This window comes from Giraffa tippelskirchi, chromosome 14 (genome assembly GCF_054371585.1).
Source record: "Giraffa tippelskirchi isolate mGirTip1 chromosome 14, T2T-mGirTip1v1.2.pri, whole genome shotgun sequence".
Lineage (NCBI taxonomy): Eukaryota > Metazoa > Chordata > Mammalia > Artiodactyla > Giraffidae > Giraffa > Giraffa tippelskirchi.
The window spans coordinates 70207919-70232130 of record NC_137288.1 but is presented as its reverse complement, the minus strand read 5'-3'; the positions used below and the strand labels follow the sequence as shown (position 1 = coordinate 70232130).

The 24212-nt window shown below is 37.8% G+C and overlaps 1 protein-coding gene across 21 annotated transcripts in view; it reads right to left on the bottom strand.

The window, feature by feature from the left end:
* The window catches only part of LOC145534777 (glutamate decarboxylase 1-like), a 216936-nt gene that overhangs the window by 48808 nt on the left and 143916 nt on the right, over window positions 1–24212 (bottom strand). For 4 of the 21 annotated variants that reach the window (XM_081563044.1, XM_081563042.1, XM_081563046.1 and 1 more), the window contains exon 2: window positions 14525–14604. The exons of 12 other annotated variants lie outside the window; for them this stretch is intronic. In XM_081563044.1, coding sequence (XP_081419170.1) covers window positions 14525–14540 — 16 coding nt within the window. In that variant the 5' untranslated portion in view covers window positions 14541–14604. Of the gene's footprint in view, window positions 1–14524; window positions 14605–16953; window positions 17587–24212 lie in introns of all 21 variants that reach the window. 5 more of the 21 variants (XM_081563047.1, XM_081563036.1, XM_081563050.1 and 2 more) reach the window with 3 other exon arrangements.

The window sequence follows — 24212 nt, the reverse complement described above, 5'->3', positions numbered from 1 at the left end:
TATAAAACCCTTCCTGGTTCTGTCTGTGCCACCAGATTTAACACTTCTCTTTCTCCAGCCTTCATAGTCTATTTTCAAGGGGAATCTGTTTAACACAATTTCATGATCTCTGATCTGGTCCATTTAAAATGTAATCCCTTTAGTCTGCATCTTCCTCCCTAACCCTTTGCTTAGCTAACTGGTATTTATCCTTCTGGTCATAAATTACACATTTCCATTTTCTGGAACTTCCCATAGCATATAAGACTGAATTAGGTTCCCTTCCTATGCAATTCCTTGGAATTTTATGCTAACATATGTAAGTATTTAGACAGGTAAGCAGTCACTTTTGTTTTGATATGATCATTTGTCAGTTGTCTTTCAGTTTACATCAATTTCTGGACCTCTTAAGAGACAATAAATAGCTGTTAAATGAAATAATAAGTCAATGTTTGGGTTTTGTATCAGAGGGTATTTCTTAAGCAAAACTGATGCAGCTTGTAAAAAAAATCTATTTTCAACATCTCCCTACTGTGTTCCACACAGCATGGAGCTTGGCATATTATAAATTTTCAAGGACAATATGAACTTGATAAAAACAAAGAAACCCTAATAAATATAACTATTTTAAAATTAGCTTCCCTGCTTCTATATTGGAGAAGGCAATGGTAACCCACTCCAGTACTCTTGCCTGGAAAATCCCATGGACAGAGGAGCCTGGTAGGCTACAGTCCATGGGGTCGCTAAGAGTCGGACACGACTGAGCAACTTCACTTCCACTTTTCTCTTTCATGCATTGGAGAAGGAAATGGCAACCCACTCCAGTGTTCTTGCCTGGAGAATCCCAGGGACAGCGGAGCCTGGTGGGCTACTGTCTATGGGGTCGCACAGAGTCGGACACGACTGAAGCGACTTAGCAGCAGCAGCAGCAGCAGCAGCTTCTATATTATTTTAACAATGATATATGTTGTTAGGGAATAATTGACAAAATATTTTGGGAGAAAATTATTGAGAATTAGCAGTGACATTTCTTAAACACTCTACTCTGGTGTTCCATTAATAATACCCTAGACACAATCTTATTGTGTTCTTTTCCCGTGTTTTGACTTTGTCAGTCTTATATTTGTGTCTCCTAACATGTCACTGTAGATAAAATAAATAGCATCAAGTCTCTTGTATGATTTCAAAAATCCATTTTTCTTAAGTAGAGGCATGTTCATAAAACTAGGCTCTTTATGATAGGTAAAGAAAATTGCTAACTTTAAATCTTACATAAATTCAAAGAGCTAGGGTGTGTCAGTGATATCCATGAGAAAATATTTTACAAAACAATGTAAGCCTTCCAATAAAATAAAAAGAAATGTATTTACTTAGCTAAAAGCATTTTATAAAAATAAAATACACACCAAAAATAAATCCTATAAGGTGTGGCAGCGATAGATAGATTCCAGACTTTGAAGGAATGAATGAGGACAGAATGAGTCAGCAGCCAAAAACAGTCAACAAAGAAGCAGCAGGAAATGCTGAATATTTGCAAAGCTATTTACATACATGAGCAATTGAAACCACAGAGACTGATGGGTTTTGCAAAACCTTTGAGATGCAGTCAAGTTTCTAAAACTTTTAAAGTTAAGTTTCTCATTGGTGAGACTGGTTTAGTAATAATTGCTAAAATCTCAGAAAATCACACAAAATTGTGAATATCAAACTAAATAATCTGTGGATGCTCTTTTTAAAAAAGAAAAAAAAAACAAGTGCAAGAAACAAACACTGTCTCCGATGGGCCAGGAAAAAAGGCTAACTTATGGGATTAAGGGCAAAAAACAGCTTCTAGATTTTTCTAAAAGTGCTCAGTCATTTTAACTTGGAAAACTGAACTATAATCAAGTAATTTGAAATCAATAGTCAGAGTAGAATAGATAGTAGATGGAAACTGTTACATATAGAATAGTTGGACAACAAGATCCTACTATATGGCACAGGGAACTGTATTCAATATCCTGGGATAAACCGTAATCGAAAAGAATAAAAGAATGCTATGTATATGTGTAAATCACTGAGTCACTTTGCTGTACAGCAGAAATTAACACAGCATTGTAAATTAACTCTATTTTATTAAAAAAAAAAATACAACCTCTAACAGATACAAAAGAGATATACATGAAGCAGCATGGGGGCATGGAGAGAGAATGACCAACTCTGCTTGAGAGTTGGAGGGTTTTGGAAGAAAATGTAGTTTTAACTAGATTTATAAGTTAAATTGTAAAGAAGGGTAGAAGAGCACCTCAAGCAAATGGAACTGTGATCTACACACAGAGGCCTGAAGGTCTCCGCTATGAATGCGCACTACAGTGTGTTGAGTGCATTGATTTAAAGTTGGGGAAGCAGGAAAGTAGATTGGAGCTATCTGCACTCACCCAGCTCTAAGACAATCCTTGCCTGGGTCTTGTGTGTGTGCGCGTGCTGAGTCTCTTCAGTAGTGTCCGACTCCTTGCAGCCCCATGGACTGCAGTCCTCCAAGCTCCTCTGTCCATGGGATTCTCCAGGCAAGAACACTGGAGTGGGTTGCCATGCCCTCCTCCAGGGGATCTTCCCCACCCAGGGATTGAACCCGTGTCTCTTACGTATCCTGCATTAGCAGGCGGGTTCTTTATCACCAGTGCCACCTGGGAAGCCCCAGGTCTTGTGAGTCCTGCCTGTGATACAGCTGCTGCCACTCCCTATGGACAGGAGGATGGGAAAATGTAGGAGGCTGGCCCCAGATAACTGTGTTAGTTGCTCAGTCACATCTGACTCTGCGACCCCATGGACTGCGGCCCGCCAGGCTCTTCCGTCCATGGAATTCTCCAGGCAAGAATACTGAAGTGGATGGCCATTCCCTTCTCCAGGGGATCGTCCTGACCCAAGGCTCAAACCCGGGTCTCTTGCATTGCAGAAAGCTTCTTTACCATCTACGCCACCAGGGAAGCCCATCTTGTTAGTGCTCAGTTATAGAAATTTGTCAGAACGGGAAGGAGCCTTTATATTATCCATTGAGCATTACCAGTTAAACTATTTCATCTCCCTGCAGGGGTCCAGCCAGTTAATTTCCAATTTTCGAACTTTCACTCTCCCCTGACCTTGACTTGTTATCTCCCTACTCTACAGTCGGATGGATGTCCAGTAGGTTTCTCTGTCAAGACCAAGGGCCAATTATTTTCTTACCATGAAAACCAAGAAGAAGGTGACTACAGGTGATTCAACTTCTAACACATACACATGCACACACAACCTGGACAGTCAGAGATGAGTTAAAGCATAACTATTTTACCTCCAAATTACCTCCAATTAATGCTAAAAAGTACAGGTATTTATCTAAAGTGTTTCAGACTCATGTGTGGGCAAGTTGAATGTTAGGTGGAGTTTAATTTTGCCAGCAGCTATTGTGAGATGAACTGTCAGAAAGAAAGCTTGCTTTTTTAAAAAATATATTTGTCTTTATTTAGCCTCTCAAAGAAGGTGAGCAGGCTTCCTAGATGGCTCAGAGGCTCAAGACCCCACCTGCACTGCAGGAAACGCAGGTTGGATCCCTGGGCTGGGAAGATCCCCTGGAGGAGGAAACAGCAACCCGCTCCAGTGTTCTTGCCTGGAGAATCCCATGGACAGAGGAGCCTGCTGGGCTATAGCCCATGGGGTCACATAAGGTCAGACACAACTGAGCTCACATAAACAGCCCCGCGGTCTCTCAAAATGCAGAAGGTCGGCCACTCTAAAGGATGTTGTTCTATGTTGAATATAATGAAATCCACGCTTTGTGCTCTGAGACAATGGGAACATCCTTAAATTTAGCTGATGGGGCATGAAATTCAATTACTGTTCATTCCAGTATTGTTTGAACTATTCCTTTGTTCTTTTATAAAATTTACCATATGGAAAGGAAGTAGAATGTCTTCCAGTTGAAAGATATAATTGGCATTAATATTCTATAATTAAACTGGCTTTGTTTTCCATTACTTTTTGAAGACTTGCATCCAGAAAGACAGTGAGAGAGAGAGAATAGTAATAAAAGAGCAGGATAAACTTGAATAACTCGACTAGATGGCTTATATCAACTTGATGCTGAGCAGTACCCTACTGGACTTCCCGGCATGTCCCACATTTCTTGCAGGCAAGACTCCAGCCTCCATGACTTTTCCTGAGTTCCAAGGGGCAGAACAGTTGCTCATCAAGGGAGCTCCAGCAGTGGAACTACCCGGAGCAAGATTAAAAAGACTGCGGAGGCTCATTAAGATTAGGAGACCCGCCACGTGAGACGCTATGCTGTGTGTTCCGCTGCCAAGTCATGTCCAACTCTTTGGGATCCTACGGACCGCACCACACCAGGCTTCCCTGTCCCTCACTATCTCCCAGAGTTTGCCCAAGTTCATGTCCATTGAATCGGTGAGGCCATCCAGCCATCTCTCTGTTGCCCCCTTCTCCTCTGCCCTCAGTCTTTCCCAGCATCAGGGTCTTTTCCAGTGAGTCGGCTCTTCACATCAGGTGGCCAAAGCGTTGGAGCTTCAGCTTCAGCATCAGTCCTTCCTATACTCATATCAGTCCTATACTCATCAGTCCTTCCAACTCATTCAGGGTTGATTTCCTTTACAATTGACTGGGTGGATCTCCTTGCAGTCCAAGGGACTCTCAAGAGTCTTTTCTAACACCACAGTTCAAAAGCATTAATTCTTCAGCGCTCAGCCTTCTTTATGGTCCAGCTCTCATTCCATACATAACTGTTGGAAAGAACATAGCTTTGACTACACAGATCTTTGTCAGCAAAGTGAGGTCTTTGCTTTTCCCTACACTGTCTAGGTTTGTCATAGCTTTCCTGTCAAGAATCAATCATCTTCTAACTCCAGGGCTGCAGTCACCATCCGCAGTGATCTAGAGCCCGAGACTCAGAGATCAGTCGCCTCCTCCACCTTCTCCCTTCCCAGTCTATTTGCCATGAAGTGATGGGACTGGATACCCTGGGCTTAGTTTTTTTTAATGTTGTTTTAAGCCAGCTTTTTCACTCTCCTCTTTCACCCTCATCAAGAGGCTTTTTAGGTCCTCTTTGCTTTCTGCCATTAAACTGATGTCATCTGCATATCTGAGGTTGTTGATATTTTCTCCCAGCAATCTTGATTCCAGCTTATAACTCATCCAGCCTGGCATTTTGCATGACTCTGCACATTCCAATCTTGTCAGCAATCTCTTCCTTTTGGAACTTTGCAGCAGAAAGAATGCAAAGTTACTGTTACTGCCTTGATCCTTATCACATACCCTTGCCTGACTATATAACCTCTCCTTACTCACCAGGGAGAGGGGCACAGTTCCTGGGGTGCTAGCCTACTGTGTTCCCCCATTGCCTGGAAAGTAGTAAAGCCATTCTTTCCTTCTCCTCCGTAACTGTCTTTGTATTTCTGTTTAGCACTGATGCACAGAAAGCCAAGATGTTAGCCAAGAACTCAGCAAGTTTTTCAACTTAATTTTTTATAGCAGTCATGTACAGTATAAATAAGTTAGCAATACATTTCATTATGAGATCATCTCATTTAATTACTCTACCAAAGATAGAGCATCTCCTCTGAAGTATCTGTGTCAAATGATACATCAGTCAGTTCAGTCGCTCAGTTGTATCTGACTCTTTGCAACCCCATGAATTGCAGCACACCAGGCCTCCCTGTCCATCACCAACTCCCGGAGTCTACCCAAACTCATGTCCATCGAGGCGGTGATGCCATCCAGCCATCTCATCCTCTGTCGTCCCCTTCTCCTCCTGCCCCCAATCCTTCCTAGCATCAGGGTCTTTTCCAATGAGTCAACTTTTCGCATGAGGTGGCCAAAGTATTGGAGTTTCAGCTTCAACATCAGTCCTTCCAATGAACACCCAGGACTGATCTCCTTTAGGATGGACTGGATGGATCTCCTTGCAGTCCAAGGGACTCTCAAGAGGCTTCTCCAACACCACAGTTCAAAAGCATCAATTCTTCGGCGCTCAGCTTTCTTCACCGTCCAACTCTCACATCCATACATGACTACTGGAAAAACCATAGCCTTGACTAGACGGACCTTTGTTGGTAAAGTAATGTCTCTGCTTTTTAATATGCTATCTAGGTTGGTCATAACTTTCCTTCCAAGGAGTAAGTGTCTTTTAATTTCATGGCTGCAATCACCATCTGAAGTGATTTTGGAGCCCCCCAAAATAAAGTCTGACACTGTTTCCACTGTTTCCCCATCTACTTCCCATGAAGTGATGGGACCAGATGTCATGATCTTAGTTTTCTGAATGTTGAGCTTTAAGCCAACTTTTTCACTCTCCTCTTTCACTTTCATTAAGAGGCTCTTTAGTTCTTCTTCACTTTCTGCCATAAGGGTGGTGTCATCTGCATATCTGAGGTTATTGATATTTCTCCCAGCAATCTTGATTCCAGCTTGTGCTTCCTCCAGCCCAGTGTTTCTCATGATGTACTCTGCATATAAGTTAAATAAGCAGGGTGACAATATACAGCCTTGACGTACTCCTTTTCCTATTTGGAACCAGTCTGTTGTTCCATGTCCAGTTCTAACTGTTGCTTCCTGACCTGCATACAGGTTTCTCAAGAGACAGGTCAGATGGTCTGGTATTCCCATCTCTTTCAGAATTTTCCACAGTTTATTGTGATCCACACAGTCAAAGGCTTTGGCATAGTCAATAAAACAGAGGTAGATGTTTTTCTGGAACTCTCTTGCTTTTTCGATGATCCAGCGGATATTGGCAATTTGATCTCTGGTTCCTCTGCCTTTTCTAAAACCAGCTTGAACATCTGGAAGTTCATGGTTCATGTACTGTTGAAGCCTGGCTTGGAGAATTTTGAGCGTTACTTTACTAGCGTGTGAGATGAGTGCAATTGTGTGGTAGTTTGAGCATTCTTTGGCAATGATACATCATATTTTCTTAAACTAGAATCTGCCTTTGTGTTAGTTTCTCTGGGATCCAAATAACTTCATCCTGCCTGCAAAAGTGAAAATACTGGATCAGTCTTCCCTTTGAAACCTCCAATTTCCACATGATAGATTACAGTTATTTTGGAGACTAGCTACAATTTTCTTATCAGCCAAGAGAAATATAGAATGTGTTATTGGTTTTCATGAAAGGACTGCAGCATGATTTTTATAAACTGCAATTTCAACATGTATTAAAAATGCTGGGGCTTAATTTAGACTTCTCTTGCCTTAGAATACAAGCCTTGAATCTTACAGAATTGTATTTACAAGCAGCCATTATTCATTAGAAGGTCTGTTACTAATGCTGAAGCTCCAGTACTTTGGCTACCTGATGTAAAGAGATGACTCATTGGAAAAATCCCTGATGCTAGGAAAGATTGAGGGCAGGAGGAGAAGGGGGAGACAGAGGGTGAGATGATTGGATATCTTCACTGACTCAATGAACTTGAGTTTTGGCAATCTATGGGAGATGGTGAAGGACGGGAGACTGGGGTGCTACGTCCATGAGGTCACAAAGAGTCCAGAACTTAGTGACTGAAAAGCAAGTTTTTTTACTTAGAAACTTCACAGATATCAAGCACAATGTTTGCAGATGAACAATAGAACCTTCCTTATAACCTTATCAGGGAGTAGGTGTGGTCAATAGCAATTAATTTCAGTTTGTTTTTTATGCTCAAAAAATAGGGTAAAAGACTATTTTGAAGGAAAGCATAAATATTAGATAACTAAAACAAGAAAAATAAATAGTACATATGTTTTTATATCAGTTATATAAATTCACCTAACTTTAAGTATGTTACAGTATCAGACTTTAGCTAAAACACAAATTCAATATAAACCAAAGACCTCAGACTAGCCACTTACATGTGATTTAAATAACATAATTAAAAATTGTTTCACACCCCAAAAAGGGTAATTGAAAGACTGCTAAAAAATTCTAATTCCAAATTGTGCCAAGTGTTAAATCCAATGGTACAAAAATAGCACCAAGCTATAATCCCAAATTTTCCTTATGTCAGTTCCCATTTTCTTTCCTGCATTCATCCTGTAGAGAAGAGAATAAGAATTTCTTTCTAAGTTCTCACACCAATGATGTTAGTTATATGAGTTTTGGTGCAATCCTGAGGATTGATACTGCCTCATATTTTCAGACAAGTCTTCTGAGAGCTCCCAATGTAAATTATCCATTCCTCATCATTCTGACCTGTAACTCTCATGCCACTGTGCTGTAATTTCTCAGAGCACTCAAAACTATCTGAAACTGTAAAATTCATTTTGATTATTGACTATTTTATTGTCTGAACACCCTTCCCTAATCTCCCCATGAGAGTGAGGTTCTCAAGGTATTCACTTCTGTATCTCTAGTTCCCAAGATGTGACGGTGTATATTGCTGTTGTTGAGTCACTAAGTCGTCTCCAACTCTTTTGCGACCCTATGGACTGTAGCCCGCCAGGCTTTTCTGTCCTTAGGATTTCCCAGGCAAGAAGACTGGAGTGGGTTGCCATTTCCTCCTCCAGGGGATCCTGACAACCTAGGGAGTGAACTCACACCTCCTGCATTGCAGGCAGAGTCTTTACCACTGAGCCACCAGGTAAGCCCAGGGGTATACGCTGTGCTGTGCTTACCCGCTCAGTCGTGTCCGACTCTTTGTGACCCCACGGACTATTGCCCACCAGGCTCCTCTGTCCATGGGGATTCTCGAGGCAAGAAGACTGCAGTGGGTTGCTGTACCCTCCTTGCAATGTTATTTATTAAGTAGCTAATAATGATCTAGAATAAATCAATTATTTGTTTTTTCCTTAAAAACATTTACAGTCCTGAACTTCTTCGTCAGGACTCAAAATGTTTACCTATGAAATAATACCTTTAATTACAAAATAAAATTCTTCATCTAATGGAAACTGTTGATTCATAACAATGAGGCCACAGTGACAATGTACCAAGTTCAGAAGAAACTGAGTTGGCCCTGCTTAACAAACTTCTTCATCAGACATCAATATCCTTAAAAATCAAACTGAATAAGAACACTGATTAGTAAAAGTGGAGTCCATCAAAAGAAATGGCTATGTTACTTTTATTAGGAGAAATCATCTAGAAAAGGGTGCTGTTTCTAAACATATGAAGATATTAAATAAAGATGACTAATGACAGTTAACAGCTGGCAACTCAAGAGTTATTTGATCTCAGAGATAAACATAGTACAGGAGCACATTTCTGGAAATCTAATTCCAAGCAGGGACAACCTTTAGAGATCACATTAAAAAAAAAAAAGAAATTCCAAAATTACTTAAAATTCAGATATGGCTTTAAAAGTGTCATAATACGTAAGATTTAATTTTTTTCCAGCAACCTATACCAGACACCTATCTTCTTAAAAGGTCAAAAGATATTGCTGATTTAGAAATAGAAAATATTGAGAATTATGTATTTTATATGAAATATTATATGACTAAATTTTTCTTGTTATACTTATTTTATTTTGCAGATGTAAATCATAAATCTAAGGTCAGAGTTTTGTCTTCTTGATCATTCTGTGCTGTTTTTCACACACTGGAAATTTGTACAGAAAATGGGAAGTAGAGGGCACTCTTGGACTTGCAATCAGATGTGGGAAGCCTATGCAGGATGAAATTCAGGCAATTAACTCAGCAAGATCCTCTTCTCTCACTTTGTTTACCAAAACTATTTTTTTTAACTATTGGATAGCCCAACATGCTGCTTCTTCCTCTTACAGTGTATTAAGAGACAAAAGTATTTTTTAACTATTGATAGTCCAACCTGCGCTTTTCCTTTTTGCCGTGCATTAAGAAAATCATATTGCTGAATTATTCATACAGGAATTTTTTTACAAATATAGCAAAAGTATTAATAAAATTATTTTAAAATGAAGTGGAGAAATTTATAATGGGTCAGGTGGTACCTGTTTGTCAGTTCTGGGGAACATATGTATTGGCTTGGAGAGACCACATTTACAGAAAAAATATGCTTTAGATGTGATTATCCAGGATTCCCACAGTAAGAGAAAGTATTTCTTTATCCACACTCAAAAATCCTCAGTTTGTTCATAACACTTATTTTTTGATGCAGGCCATAATGGCCTCTTTTGATTGAGATAAGTGCATTTTTTATCCCATTTCTTCTCCTTACATCAAAAACGCTGCCAAATTGTTAGCAGTCATGAGACATTTCACCTTAATCTGCAAGTCTTTTGGTACCTGTGACCCACAAATTCTCTGCTGAGAGGAAATCTAGTCGTTCTTCTCCCTTCCCCACCGGGACTCTCTGTGTCCTGCCATAGCTCACGTCACATCACAGTCATTTGTGAGCACACGGCATCCCCTTGCTAGATGCTCGAGCGCCACGGTCACGAAGCCTCAGTCTAGAGACCCCAGAACCGAAGCCAGCAGGCTGTCCTTCTCGGTCTTAGGTGAGAGGCCTCCCAACAAAAGGCTCAGGCAAGGCCCTACTTAGTGAAGTGGAACAGTTTGCACAACTTCCATCTTCAGGACAACACTTAACCTGAGATTCACATATGAGATAAAGAGAAGTTATTGGTCCATTATCACAGGGCCTCGATTATCCACTATGTGCATATATACTGAGTTCCTCAGGAATATTTCTATGAAATGAGGGAAGATAGAAGCGACTGAATTTTGTGTTTAGTTTTCTCTTAACTGAGAAGAACAGAATTCAGAGATGAGTGCAGACTCTCCAGAGGAAAATCTTCAAATTCTCCTACTGCTAATTCGTAGGAAAGAGGCAGGAGAACCCGCTTCCGGAGGTTACAGTAACTCTACCTGCTAGAAAAACAGCCTGATCAGAGATTTTACTGCTGATATATCCACAGGAACCCTGTTCTGTAGGATGGGAACACTAATTCCTCTCTTGGAGGTTGGTTCAAGCGGCACTGTGAAAGAAGCAATGATTTATGGTGTGAATTTGGGTAAGTTAGAAAAACCTCATTAACCTCATAGAGATTAATACCTTCATTAAGATCATTCTGAAGGTCAAATGAGATAATATTTCCACTCATTCATTCTCTCATTTATTTGATAAAAAATTAATAACTAATTGATTACTAAGTGCTATTTACCATTCCAAGCATTAAGGATATTGTCTTTAAAAAAAAAAACCTTGTTATTAGTGTACTGGCTAGTGAGTTACTAATGAATAGTATTCATTCTGTAAATAGCAGTGATTTATAGGCACACATTTGTTTCCCTAGAATGCTTACATTTTTTCTAGTATATACAAAGTATAAATTCATAATCTTTACTTCATAAACTCAGGACCACAGATTTAGTAGAGGGGTAAATCCAAATTAAATCTTACACATATGAAAGAAAAGATAAATATGATTTTAGATATGGTCATTTTAAAGATATTTGGTTTTCAGTATTTTAGAAGCAACTTGAGATGATAAGAACATATTATTACTCATTTCACTTGGTTTTTAACTGCTTCCTCAGAGCTGGGAAAAAAGAAGCCCTGCCTTTTATTACATATATATATACTAAACTAACTAAAATATGCCCTATGCTTACTCAGTTCTTGATAGTACCAGAAGCAAGTGATATTTTTTTCTTTCAAAAGAAGTCTTTCATATATTTATTTTTAATTATGAAAGATTTCAAACATGATAAAAGTACAGAGAACAATAAAGCAATGTACTACTACCCAAATTTTAAAATTGCTTTACCATGTTTACTTTGGGATATTATATACACACATTTATTATAAAATGTGTATATGTGAACAATAATATACTTTATTATGTACAGATTTTTGAATATATAAAAATAAAATTTATATAAAGTGTTACAAAAAGGATTAAAAATCTCTCCCTATCTCACCATCGACCTGTACCCTCATGAGGAAACCATGTACATCCTTCTCTTTATGATTTATAACATTATAACATATTCACTATCTATAAATAACAAACACAATTCCTGTGTATTTCTAAAATTTACACCATAATATGATTTACCTTCCTTTTTTAACCTCGATGTTAGATTTTAAGATTTATCAATTCTGAATGGAATTAATTAAATTTCTTTCTACTGTATAAAAGCACCATAGTAAGGTACTCCTTGTATATATTGATGAATATTTATTTTTTCATTTGTTTTTGCTTTTTCAAATAAGGCTAGAATGATTATACTAGCAGCTCACCTGCACACATGTTCAGGTCTTTTAAATAGATTTTAATTCTGTAAGTAGAATGGCAGAATCAAAACACAGGCAGAGCTCAGCTTTACTAGAAATTGCCAGTTGCTCCTCTAAACAGCGCAAACATTTACATTCCTACAAGCCCTGTAGGAGAGGTTTTGTTTCGCCATATTCTAGCCAAGACTTGATATTACCAGAGTTTTAAGGTATGCCAATTATGTGAAAATGGTATTTTGTTGTTGTCATAATTTACATTTTCCTAATAAACAGTAAGATTGAGTGTTTTTCATATGTCTATTGGCTCTTGGGGTTCCCCTTCAGTGAATCACCTGTGTTTTTTTATTGATTTCACAATTGACTTACTTTCTCTTGCTAGTTTATCTGTACTTTTCTAAGTTTTAAACTTATACTTTTTACTTTCAGATTTTTAATGTTCTCTATGCTATGAGCAGGGATCTAAGCTTTTAACCATATATACAGCCGAGTGGTAAACATCACTCTTATAAAACAATCCATCTTTCTGTTGCGGGAAGGGGGACCCCTTCCAGGGCCCGAAACTGGGCTCTTGTCTAACACGCGGAAATGAATTGTCCGAGGAGACACAGGCTCTGACAAAGCGAGGGATTTTACTGGGAAAGGGCTCCCGGGTGGAGAGCAGCAGGGTAAGACAGCCCAGGAGGACTGCTCTGCCACGTGACTTGCAGTCTCGGGCTTTACGGTGATGGGATTCGTTTCCGGGTTGTCTTTAGCCAATCATTCTGACTCAGAGTCCTTCCTGGTGGTGCACGCCTTGTTCAGCCAAGATGGATGCCAGAGAGAAGGATTCTGGGAGGTGGTTTGACATGTGGTGTCTCCTTTTGACCTTTCCTTAACTCTTCCGGTTGGTGGAGGCTTATTAATTCCATGTTCCTTACCAGGACCTCCTGTCGTAAAACAGCTCATGCAAATGGTTACTATGGTGCCTGGCCAGGGTGGGCGGTTTCAGTGTGTTTCCTCTAACATTTTCACTTTTCTATTGCTTTTTATACTGTTATCGCTATTACATTAAAAAATTCCTATATATATTCAAAATTATCTTTTAGCCTTCATCCTTGTTTAACTGGGCCTTCCCTCTTTGTTCTTTTCCAAGACTTTTTATGCTCTACTTTAGGTTCCCAGCTTTTTCATGTGAATTTTTAGGATCTGAATGTTAACTTTCACAACAACAAAAAAAACTCAACTGGCATTTTTATAGGGATTTGATTTGCCTTATTAACAATATTAGGTCTTTCAATCCATGAAAACACAATATCTTTTCATTTATTTACATCTATTTTAATTTCTTTCAACAAGGTTTTGTAATTTTCAATGTAAAATCTTGCATTTACTCTGTTAAACTTATTTCCAAGTATTGATTTTTGATTCCTTTTAATAGCATTGTAAATTTAATCATTTCCTAAATTTTATTTTTGGATTTCTGATTGCTATTTTATAGAAATACAATTGATTTTTTAATGTTGATCTCATGGGGGTAGATTCACTGGTATTTTCTAGATCCAAAATCATGGCATGTCATCTGCAAGTAGAGAAAATCTTTGTTCTTTCCAGTCAGTATGCCTTTTGTTTCTTTGTTTTTTCTTGTACTGACTACACCCTTTCAGTATATTGTTGAGTAGAGGTAAGACAGTGAACATCCTTGTCTTATTCCTGATTTGGTGGGAAAACATCTGGTCTTTCATGTATAAGTATGATATTAGCTATAATTTTTGTGGGTTTTTTTTTCATTTATGACACTCATCAGTTTGACGAAGTTCTCTTCTAAGCCTAGTTTGCTGAGTGTTTTTACTATGAAAGGTGGTTTCCTTCACAGATGCTTTTTTCTGTAGCTTTTGAGATGATCATGTGTTTCTCTTTATTCTAATGATTAATATGCTACATCATTTGACAGTGTTAATTTGAATGTCACTCATGGGTCACATTTTTTGTTTTCAATTTTAAAAGGCATACCCCACTCCAATAGCCCAGACCATACCTGGGCAAATTACAACCTTCTTTCTACTTTTCTAGGCTGGTTAAAAGGTTTTTTCCAGTTTCGTTTCACTGAAGAGGGAACATCCCAAGGTCCTAGTCCTGTGGTTTTATTTAGGATTTTTTAATCTATTTCTAAGACTTAATTAAAAGTCCAAGGCTCCATGTGGAGTCAGAACCTCTGCTCCAAATTTCTAGGCTTTACATCTGGTCCTGTTGCCCCCTCTTCTCATTTTCAGGGTTTCCAAAATCATCAGTTTTAGTCTCTTGACTTGGCATTGAGGGTCTTACCTATTTCTAGCACTTAATTTTTTTTCTTTACACCTCATCTGTATATTTTAAGTGTTCTTATATTTTATTCAACATTTTATTACTTACAAGGGACAGGATCCATTTTGGCTCTGTCCTATGTTTTGCTGGAGATATTGATATTTATTTTTTCATATTCTAGTGAATATCTGCAACAGTAACAAAAAGCTAAATCACTGATTCTTTAATAGCAATATTTGTTATTAATAAATAGCAATTAGTTATTAGCAAATACTTATATTAGTTAATAATAAAAATCATACAATGTAACATGAGATCTTCACCTTATAGCTTAGAATTCTTTTTTATTAGAAGCCAAGAAACACAATCCAGTAAAGAAAAATGCAAATTTGAATACTTTTCTATGACTCAGATGGACAGTGTGTGAGGATTTATTTTTTCATCCAAAATAAACCATTCTACTAAATTGATACAAAATAATCATTATATTTGAATATATGCCTATAAGTGTGATATTCAAGGGCAAGAAGATAGAGGAACAATGAAGAGATTCTGCAAATATTAGGAAATAGGAATGTCATGCGAGTGCTACCAAACTTTACCGCGTCGTTATGCACACCCCAGACATTATCACGCTTGTTTACATCATGTCCTAGTCTTCTCTGTTTGTATGGCTCTCTAGAGGAAAGAAAAGCAAAGCCTGAAATCTTGCCACCTCTTAGACCTCTTTCAGGATCTTCCCTGGGCATATACCAGGCGTAGGAGAGCTAAAGACCGCAGAGAAATAAAATGTAGTTCTTCCTCATGAGCTTCCCAGGTGACTCAGTGGTAATGAATCTGCCTGTCAATGCAGAAGATGTGGGTTTGATCCTTGGGTTGGGAAGGTCCCCTGGAGAAAGGACATGGCAACCCACTCCAGTATTCTTGCCTGGGAAATCCTATGGACAGAGGAGCCGGGCAGGCTACAGTCCACAAGGTCACAAAAGAGTTGGACATGACTTAGTGACTAAACAACAAAAATTTCCTCATGAAGAGTTGGATTTCTCTAGACAGGAAATTAATTGTTTCTCTGAAAAAGTCATGGAAGTTCATTATAACTGTACTTTTAATAGACAAAGCCTTCAACAATGCCTGGCACAGAGAGGAATTCAATTTCCTACCTTTAGTCTCCCTAGTTATAGTAATTATCATTGTATGCTAAGTTTTTGCACATCAGCTCAGTATGGAACAGGAGAAATGGCCTGTGGCAGCTGGCTAAGGTTCACTGCCACAGGGACAATGTGGATACGTTTCTGTGGAGATGTTACTGATGCACAAACACTGTGTCTAATTTCCCATCCCTACTCGGAGGAACATATCTTTCACGTGCCCTTGCTTTTGCTGCTCAGTCACTCAGTCGTGTCTGACTCTGTGACCTCATGGACTGTAGCACGCCGGCCTTCCCTGTTCCTCACCATCTCCCGGAGCTTGTTCAAACTTGTGTCCATTGAGACATGAGTCCATTCACATGCCCTAGGCTTTTCGTTTACAGGGCTTCAAAACAGCCCTGTAAGAATGGGGCCATTCTTCTCCACTTTGAAGATGAGGCTGAACGATGAACCTATTCATGTAAGTAAGAGGTGGAGCTTGGATTAAAATCATACTTTGCTTAATTTCAAAGCATTATAATGTCCACATTCTTAAAGGGGAACACATTCCTAATGTTCTTCGTGCAGCAGTGATGTCTTGGGGAAGAACCGGTCGTATTCATAAGAGTGCGTGGTTGGGGTTCTCACAGGCATGAAGTCACACACTCTTTCTTTTAAGCCACTGTGAATGCCTGGGATGTTTACCTTTACAGGAGGTACACCTGCAAAAGTTTAAAGAAATTGATGACTCTTTGGGAGGGTGAGTAATAACAAAAATGCTTTGCCTCTCTATTTTTTTAATATATATAAGGAAAACAGTATGATGTTTACAGGACCTAAAAATTCATCAAGTGAGTGAGTAGGACTGTGCTAAGACTAATCATTTCATCTCGATGGCTAATGGCTTATATGAGTAGATAGATTCATAAATAAGGCATATCACCCTCTGGTAATGCACTTGAGTAAGGCAATAGGATGAGATGTAGCAGAAACTATTTTATCACTCTAATGTGGTGAAACTGATGATGCTAAGATTGAATTTCAGGGAACACCATGTGATGACAACTCACAAAACCACATTCAAAGGCGATAAATATATAGCATTTACACGATTCCAGGAAATGGGATATAAGAGTTAATAGTGCAAAGCATGAGGGTACTATTCTATCCCCAAAACATGCCCATGCTGACTGCCTACTGACATTTCTGTCTTCTACCAAGAATCTTGATTTCTGGAAAAAAAAAAGTATGTGATAGATAACATTATTTTAAATGTACTCTTTATTTCTGGTTGCATGATTTCTTGGTTGCTTTATGTCAGTGACAAACTGGCCTTTAGTTCATTTCAGTTGAAGGACATGGTGGAAACCTCAAGAATAGAATCACTTTGCTTATTTTCTACTCACTTACAAGAATGTTCAGTTCAAAGGGCGATACTGAATATTGAAGAAGGGGAGACTGGTGTTGTCCTTTGTTAGAGACACTTGTGTCATTTATAGGCTTTGTCCTATGAATCAACTTTCTGACTCTCAGTAATCTGAAGATATAAAAATGGACAATTGTGAGTCTTATTATTGATGATGCAATCAATTATTTTCTACTTTCCATCTTTAAACAAAGAAATTTCTGATTTCATGGTAGCAAATCGCCAACCACTTTTCTCACGTAAGCACTGATTTTTTCTACTAGGCAACAGAGCTTTTCTTCTTTTAGTTGCCTGGATTCTACATGTTAAGCACATAATGTTTTTGGATTCCAGAAGTATAAATCAAAAAAGCATGTTTGTATAGATGTTCTCTGTTCTTATGAGATAGTTAAACTCTTCTACTGAAAAACATTTGTTGGCTTCTCTGAAAATTTATAAAGACTAAAGTTTAGAAAATATAAATATAGCTTATAATCTTAAGATAGGAATGAGAAAAGAGTTCACTCATCTGGAAAGATATTTTCTTTTCCTCCATTTACTGCTCATTAGGCTTTCTTGTCACTTGGTCGTGTCCGACTCTTCGCAACCCTACGGACTCTAGGATCCCCAGCTGGTGCCTGAAACCAGATCTTGTAGATTTGAGGTTTACCTAAACAAATTTAAGCTTCAGTGTCTTTCCTGCTGCTAGTTCCAAATTCATACATTTCCCTACAGGGATAATATTGGTGATAATCAGGGCTTATATTCAATCAGTTCTGAAATATCATATAGGTTATGAGAACACTGAACTAATAGTAGAAGCCCTACATCCGTAAGATCCTCCACTATATAGCCCCACCTCCTGCCAGGGACCTTGAACACATTTGGGGTTGGAAATATTGAGAGGTTAAAATTGACAGTCCTGCCAACTGAGAACAATGTGAAATTGAAATGGATTGAAATTTGGAGGGCAGAAGAGAGGAAACCTCAAGAGTCAATTAATTCAAGACATACTTTGTGATAATTTATAGGCTCTTTTTGTAGCTAACTTTAAAAAGACAAATACTGCATGGTCTCATTTTAGATATGGAATCTAAAATACAGTAGTCTCCCCTTAACCACAGAGAATTCCTTCCAAGACCCCCATTGTATATCTGAAACCACAGATAGTACCGAACCCTATATGTATTGCTTTTCCTTATATGTGCATACCTATGATAAAGTTTAATTTATAAATTAGGTACAATAAGACAATATCTGACTTGCCAGCATCACTACTATTGCTTTTAGGGGCCAATATTAAGTAAAATAAGGGCTACTTGTACAAAAAACTGATGCATCGACAGTCAATCTGATAACAAGCATTTAAGAGCCTGGAGACATCAGACAAAGGGGAGATTCACACCAAGGGATGGAGCTGGTCAGCACAAGATTTCATCACACTACTCAGAATGGCGTGCAATACAAAACTTACGAATCATCTGTTCCCGGAATTTTCCATTTAATATCATCACATCACAGTTCATTGACAGTCACTGAAACTGCAGACAGAGTGACCTCAGACAAGTGGGGACTGCATGCTTAGTCGCTTCAGTCATGTCAGACTCTTCACGACTCTACAGACTGTAGCCCGCCAGGCTTCTCTATCCATGGAATTCTTCAGGTAGAAATACTAGAGTGGGTTGCCATTTCCTTCTCCAAGGGATCTTCCTGACCCAGGGATCGAACCTGGGTCTCCTGCACCTTCGGCACTGGCAGGCAGATTCTTTACCACTAAGCCACCTGGAAGCCCAAGGGGGCACTGGTGTAGACAAACTCATACAAGCAGAGAATGGAATAGTGGTTCCCAAAGATTCGCAGAAAAGGGTGACACTGCTTAAAGGGCAAAAGTTTAGTTATGGAAGATGAGTTCTCGAGATCTAATATACAGCCTGGTAGCCTGATATCTATCATTAATACTATACTGCATACTTCAAATTTGCTAAGAGGGTAACTATGAAATTAAATTTTCAATCACACACAAAAAGGAAATGGTAACTATATAGAGGTGATGGATGTAATAATTAGCCTGATTGTGGTGATCATTTAACAATGTATACATATCAAAACATCAAGTCACACATCTTAAACATATATGATGTTCATACGTCTGTTATAACCTCAATAAAGCTGTCTTTTAAGAAAAAGCCTGTGGTGGAAGCAATGCTGCCCAGTGGTTTTCACAGGGTCCACTGAATGATATACCAAAACCAAGGTAACTACAGGTATCAGTCTGGGTCCAATCAGGAGACAGAAGCCATGCAGTGATTTAAATATTACAGAGAAGTTAAATATAAAGAATTATTAAACCGTGATTTAAGAGTGGGGCTTCTTTGGTGGCTCAGATGGTAAAGAATCTGCCGGCAATGCAGGAGACCTGGGTTCAATCCCTGGGTCAGGAAGATCTCCTGGAGAAGGGAACAGCTACCCACACCAATATAATTGCCTGGAGAATTCCATGGACAGGGGAGCCTGGTGGACTGCAGTCCATGGGGTTGCAAAGAGTCGGATATGACTGAGCAATTAACACTTTAAGAGTAACTATTCAATGTAAGAGAATTCTGTATAACATGCAGGGACTAAGGGCACACACTCTAGGAAGGAAAATCTTGAAAGGAGACCCTCATCCCAGTGCTAGGAATTACACGTCATTGGAAAAATTGTGGTCACAACCCACTGGATGACAGAAGTTTACTAACTGGCTTGCCCCCGAGCTGGTCTGCAGAGAGCACGTTTTGGGGATATACGTGAGCTCAATTCATGGCTGTGTAAAGAAAATCAGATGCCATATAACTATGTCTTTTGCAGTTTGGAAATCAGTGTTACATTACTTTAATGGAAAAAACTGGGAAGCATCCTTCCTTTACGATCTAGAACAGTAAATGTATAGAAAAGACAGTCTCACAACAAGGTCCCACTGTATAGCACCAGGAACTATATTCAGTATTCTGTGATGAACCATAATGGAAAAGAATATGAAAAAGTGTGTGTATATACACATATAGATATATTCATTCACGTATAACTGAATATACATGTGTATGTATATACGTGTGCATGTATATATACATGCACTTTGCTGTGAAACAGAAATTAACACATCAGTGTAAATCAACTATACTTTAATAAAATAAATTAAAAAAAAAAGAAAAGATAGAATCTTATAGGTTTGTGTAAACTTAAATATAGAACATTGTAAGCCCAGATTACAAAGTCATTTAAAATGGAAAAAGCAGTCTACTCTGATAATGTTTTATTTCTTAATTCTATTTTGGTAAGTTAAGCCATATTTGAAGAGTGCAGAATAGTAATTCCACCAAGCTATTCTCGTTGCTATTAATTAATATGTTAGATATTCTATATTCTGGTAAATATATTTTTTAAACTAAAACTTGAATTCAGACTTGCTGTCTTTTTCTCTTAATTACCCTCACTGAAGGATGTATATTATAATGCTGTTTTCAAAGACCAGCAATTTCACTTACTTACTGTATAGCATTTTTATTATTAGGTATCATTGATGGTTTTGATGTGATTTCCTTACACTTATTTTACTTTTTCCTAACTTTTAATTGGATATTAATTTTATGACTTTACTGATTTGATAACAGCATTTAAAACTACAAATTACATACAGGATACTGAAACAGCTTAGTGTGAGAAGAATGAATCATGCTATTTGGAGCAACATGGATGGACCTACAGATTATCATACTAAGCAAAGAAACTCAGAAAGAGACAAGTACCACATGATATCACTTATACATGGAATCTAAAATACGACACAAATGAACATACCTATGAAATAGAAATAGAATTATAGACATAGAGAACAGACTTTGTGGTTGCCAAGGTGGGGGATGGAGGAGGGAAGAATTGGGGCTTTGGAAACAGCAGATGCAAACTATCATACATAGAATGGATAAGCAAGGTCCTACTGTAGAGCACAGGGAACTATATTCAGTATCCTGTGATGAACCACAATGAAAAAGAATATATATATATTATATATATATATAATATATATATACATATACAGACGTTGGCAATTTGATCTCTCGTTCCTCTGCCTTTTCTAAACCCAGCTTGAACATCTGGAAGTTCACGGTTCACGTACTGTTGAAGCCTGGCTTGGAGAATTTTGAGCATGACAACATTGCTTTAGATATATAAAATTCAGCAAAGGATTTTTAAAAGAAATGCTACAGGGTGCTCGGGGCTGGTGCACCGGGATGACCCAGAGGGGTGGGATGGGGAGGGAGGCGGGAGGGGGATTCTGGAAGGGGAACACATGTACATCCATGGTGGATTCGTGTCAATGTATGGCAAAACCAATACAATATTGTAAACTAAAAAATAGATAAATAAATAAATTAAAAGAAATGCTATTTTATTACATGATGGATTAGTCTGAAAAGATTACAAATAATACTGTAAATCTATAATTGTTACTATGGGAAAACATTCTACAACATACACCTATACAAAACAATGGCAAGTTGCAAAGCGGTATATGGAGTAGTATTCTACTTTTTAAAATAAACTTTTAATTTTAGACCAAGTTTGGATTTACAGAAAAATAACAAGCATAGTACAAAGAGTTCCCATATACCCCAAATCCAGTTCCTTCTCATTAATCTCTTACACTGCAACTATGCCTCATGGTAACTTTCTGTAGGACTTTATTTGAGGAATGTTTCTTGGTAAACACTCAAATATCTGGATTTTGTCACATGACACTAATAACATTTATCTTTAACAGGTATGTTTTATTTTTTTACACTTAAATTTTAAAAGAATATATTTGGTCTTATTCCTCTTGTTTAATTGTTTTATGCAATATTTATATTTCATGGTACCTTGTTTTCTATCCTTTCTGTCTTTTACTGTATGAACTGTCTTTCTTAACTGTTTTTACTTTGTTTTTCACTGTATGAATTGGTTTTAAGAAAAAGACTAGCAGATAACAGTAAGCTTTTCACCTCCCCAACAGCTACTGCAGTGTCTCTATCTGTACCTATATCTGCATCTACCTCTACGTCTCTGTCTACATTTGCATTTTGTTTGTCTCTATCTTCATTCAATCTCTGAGTGTTGTGCTTGCTGTTATGTTGTTGTTTTTATGAAAATAATAGAAGTAATACATTATCTGAGTCTTTGAATAACAAAAAATGTCTTCACACACCCAACTTGATGCACGAGAGATGTATGTCATAATACGTCCTGTGAAAACTGTCTGTTGCATCTTCATGTTTGTAACTTATGTAACTCAACAGTTTATGAAGCCTGTTATTTCTTCCTTTGCAACTAGTTTGTGTTTATGTGTGCTTGTGTGTTTGTGTGTAGTTTTCTTTCTAGCAGTTCCTTTTTTATTCTCAAAATTAAAAAAAAAAAAACTCTCCTACATACATTTAGGAGCCAGTCTTTGAATATTCCAGTTAGAAAAATATACACATTGAAAGACTGGCTCCTAAATTTATGTAGGAAAATTTTTTTAATTGTTTTCCTCAAAATGGCAGACTCATTCTGTTCGTTTGTAATAAAATGTCTGCCAAATACCCAAGTTTAAAACAACCATAGATTGTCAGTCATTCTTTCAAGTGAAAACAGTATTAAATGAAAAAAAGATGCTAGTTCAGCTCACTATTCAACTGAACGAGTGCTTTTCCTTAGGACAAACTTGGTAGTTTGCCAGCAGAACTGCTTTATATGTACTTCCTATTGCATTATATAGACTATTTCTCCCAGGCAACAAAGTGGTAAAGAATCCACTTGCCATTGCAGGAGAAGCAACGTACAGGGGTTCAGTCCCTGGGTCATGAAGATCCCCTAGAGCAGGGAAAGGTAACCTGCTCCAGTATTCTTGCCTGGAAAAGTCCACGGACAGAGAAGCCTGGAGACCTACAGTCCATTGAGTGATAAAAAGTCCAACATGACTGAGGGATTGAGCACATCGTAACAGTCAAAGACCACAATTTGGTAACGCAAGTAACTTTCACTGCTTCCTCTCACACATCCCAAAGTAGAACTAGTCTTCTGGGCTTTTGTGAAGGTGTGTGTGTGCACTTGGGTTGGTTTGGTTTTACTGCGAGAGCAAAGTCTTTATGTCTAGTTGGCCAGTTTGGTGTAACTCGATTTGTGCTGAGGAACCAGTAATGTTATTCTTCGTTGCCTTTGTACCATCGGTGCTAATGTGAACACAGTGAAAAAGATAAATAGCTTACTAGTTTTATTATAAAAATAGGGCTGACCTTGTATTCCCCCTGAAAGGATCCGAGGGACCTTCAGGGTTGCCTGTAAAAGACTGAAAAACTATGTCATGGACTACAATAAACTCAGAAACTAATCAGTGGGCTTACTGTACTTGACTGCCTTAATTCCAATACATCTATTACATTGTTCTGATTTTTCTCTCCTGGATTTTAAAAATTATATAATATTTCTTAAAATGGTACTGCTCTATTTAATAAACACATTTAAAAAAAGAAAAGAAAGAGAAAAAACTTGAGGAAACCAAGACAAAATCTTCTGATTACAGAAATAATACATCTTCAAAACAAAGAAAGAAAATTGAGAAGTGACGCAAAATTATAAACATTTATAAAATAACTACTTTCATCTTTTCATCCATCAGTAGCCGCTGGTGACATTTTGAAATATATCCTTTCAAACTACCAGGCCAGAAAAAAGCTTGTGCAACAAATTACATTACAACATTATTTCGGATACTATAAAGTTCGATAAACGGTTGTTCAATAAATTTGATTATATTATATAATAAATTACTCTGTATTATAAATAATGGTAATAGCAAGTTGCAAAGTAGTATATAAGACAGGACTGTGTTTTTCAATAATTTTGTTAAATTTCAGACCAGATTTTGGATTTGTAGGAGAATTTCAAGTACAGGACAGAGAGTTTCCATATCCTCCAAACTCGGTTTCTCCTAGCACAGACTTGTTTTGCCTGTTGCCCAAAACCTGCATTTTTTTCTCCTATTTTATATCAATAGAAATTATGACAATAGGGCTAACCCAGCACCACTGATTCCACCAAAGCAAAAGTTCCCTTTGATTTCATTTTGTGCTTTCACAAGCATTTTATATTTGGAAATGGCAAAACAATTTCACTAGCTTTATAATACTATCTTAAATGAATACAATTTGTAGGTTTTTAATATGTTTTTTAAAAAAGCATAAGAGGTAATGAAATATTTTAACCCACC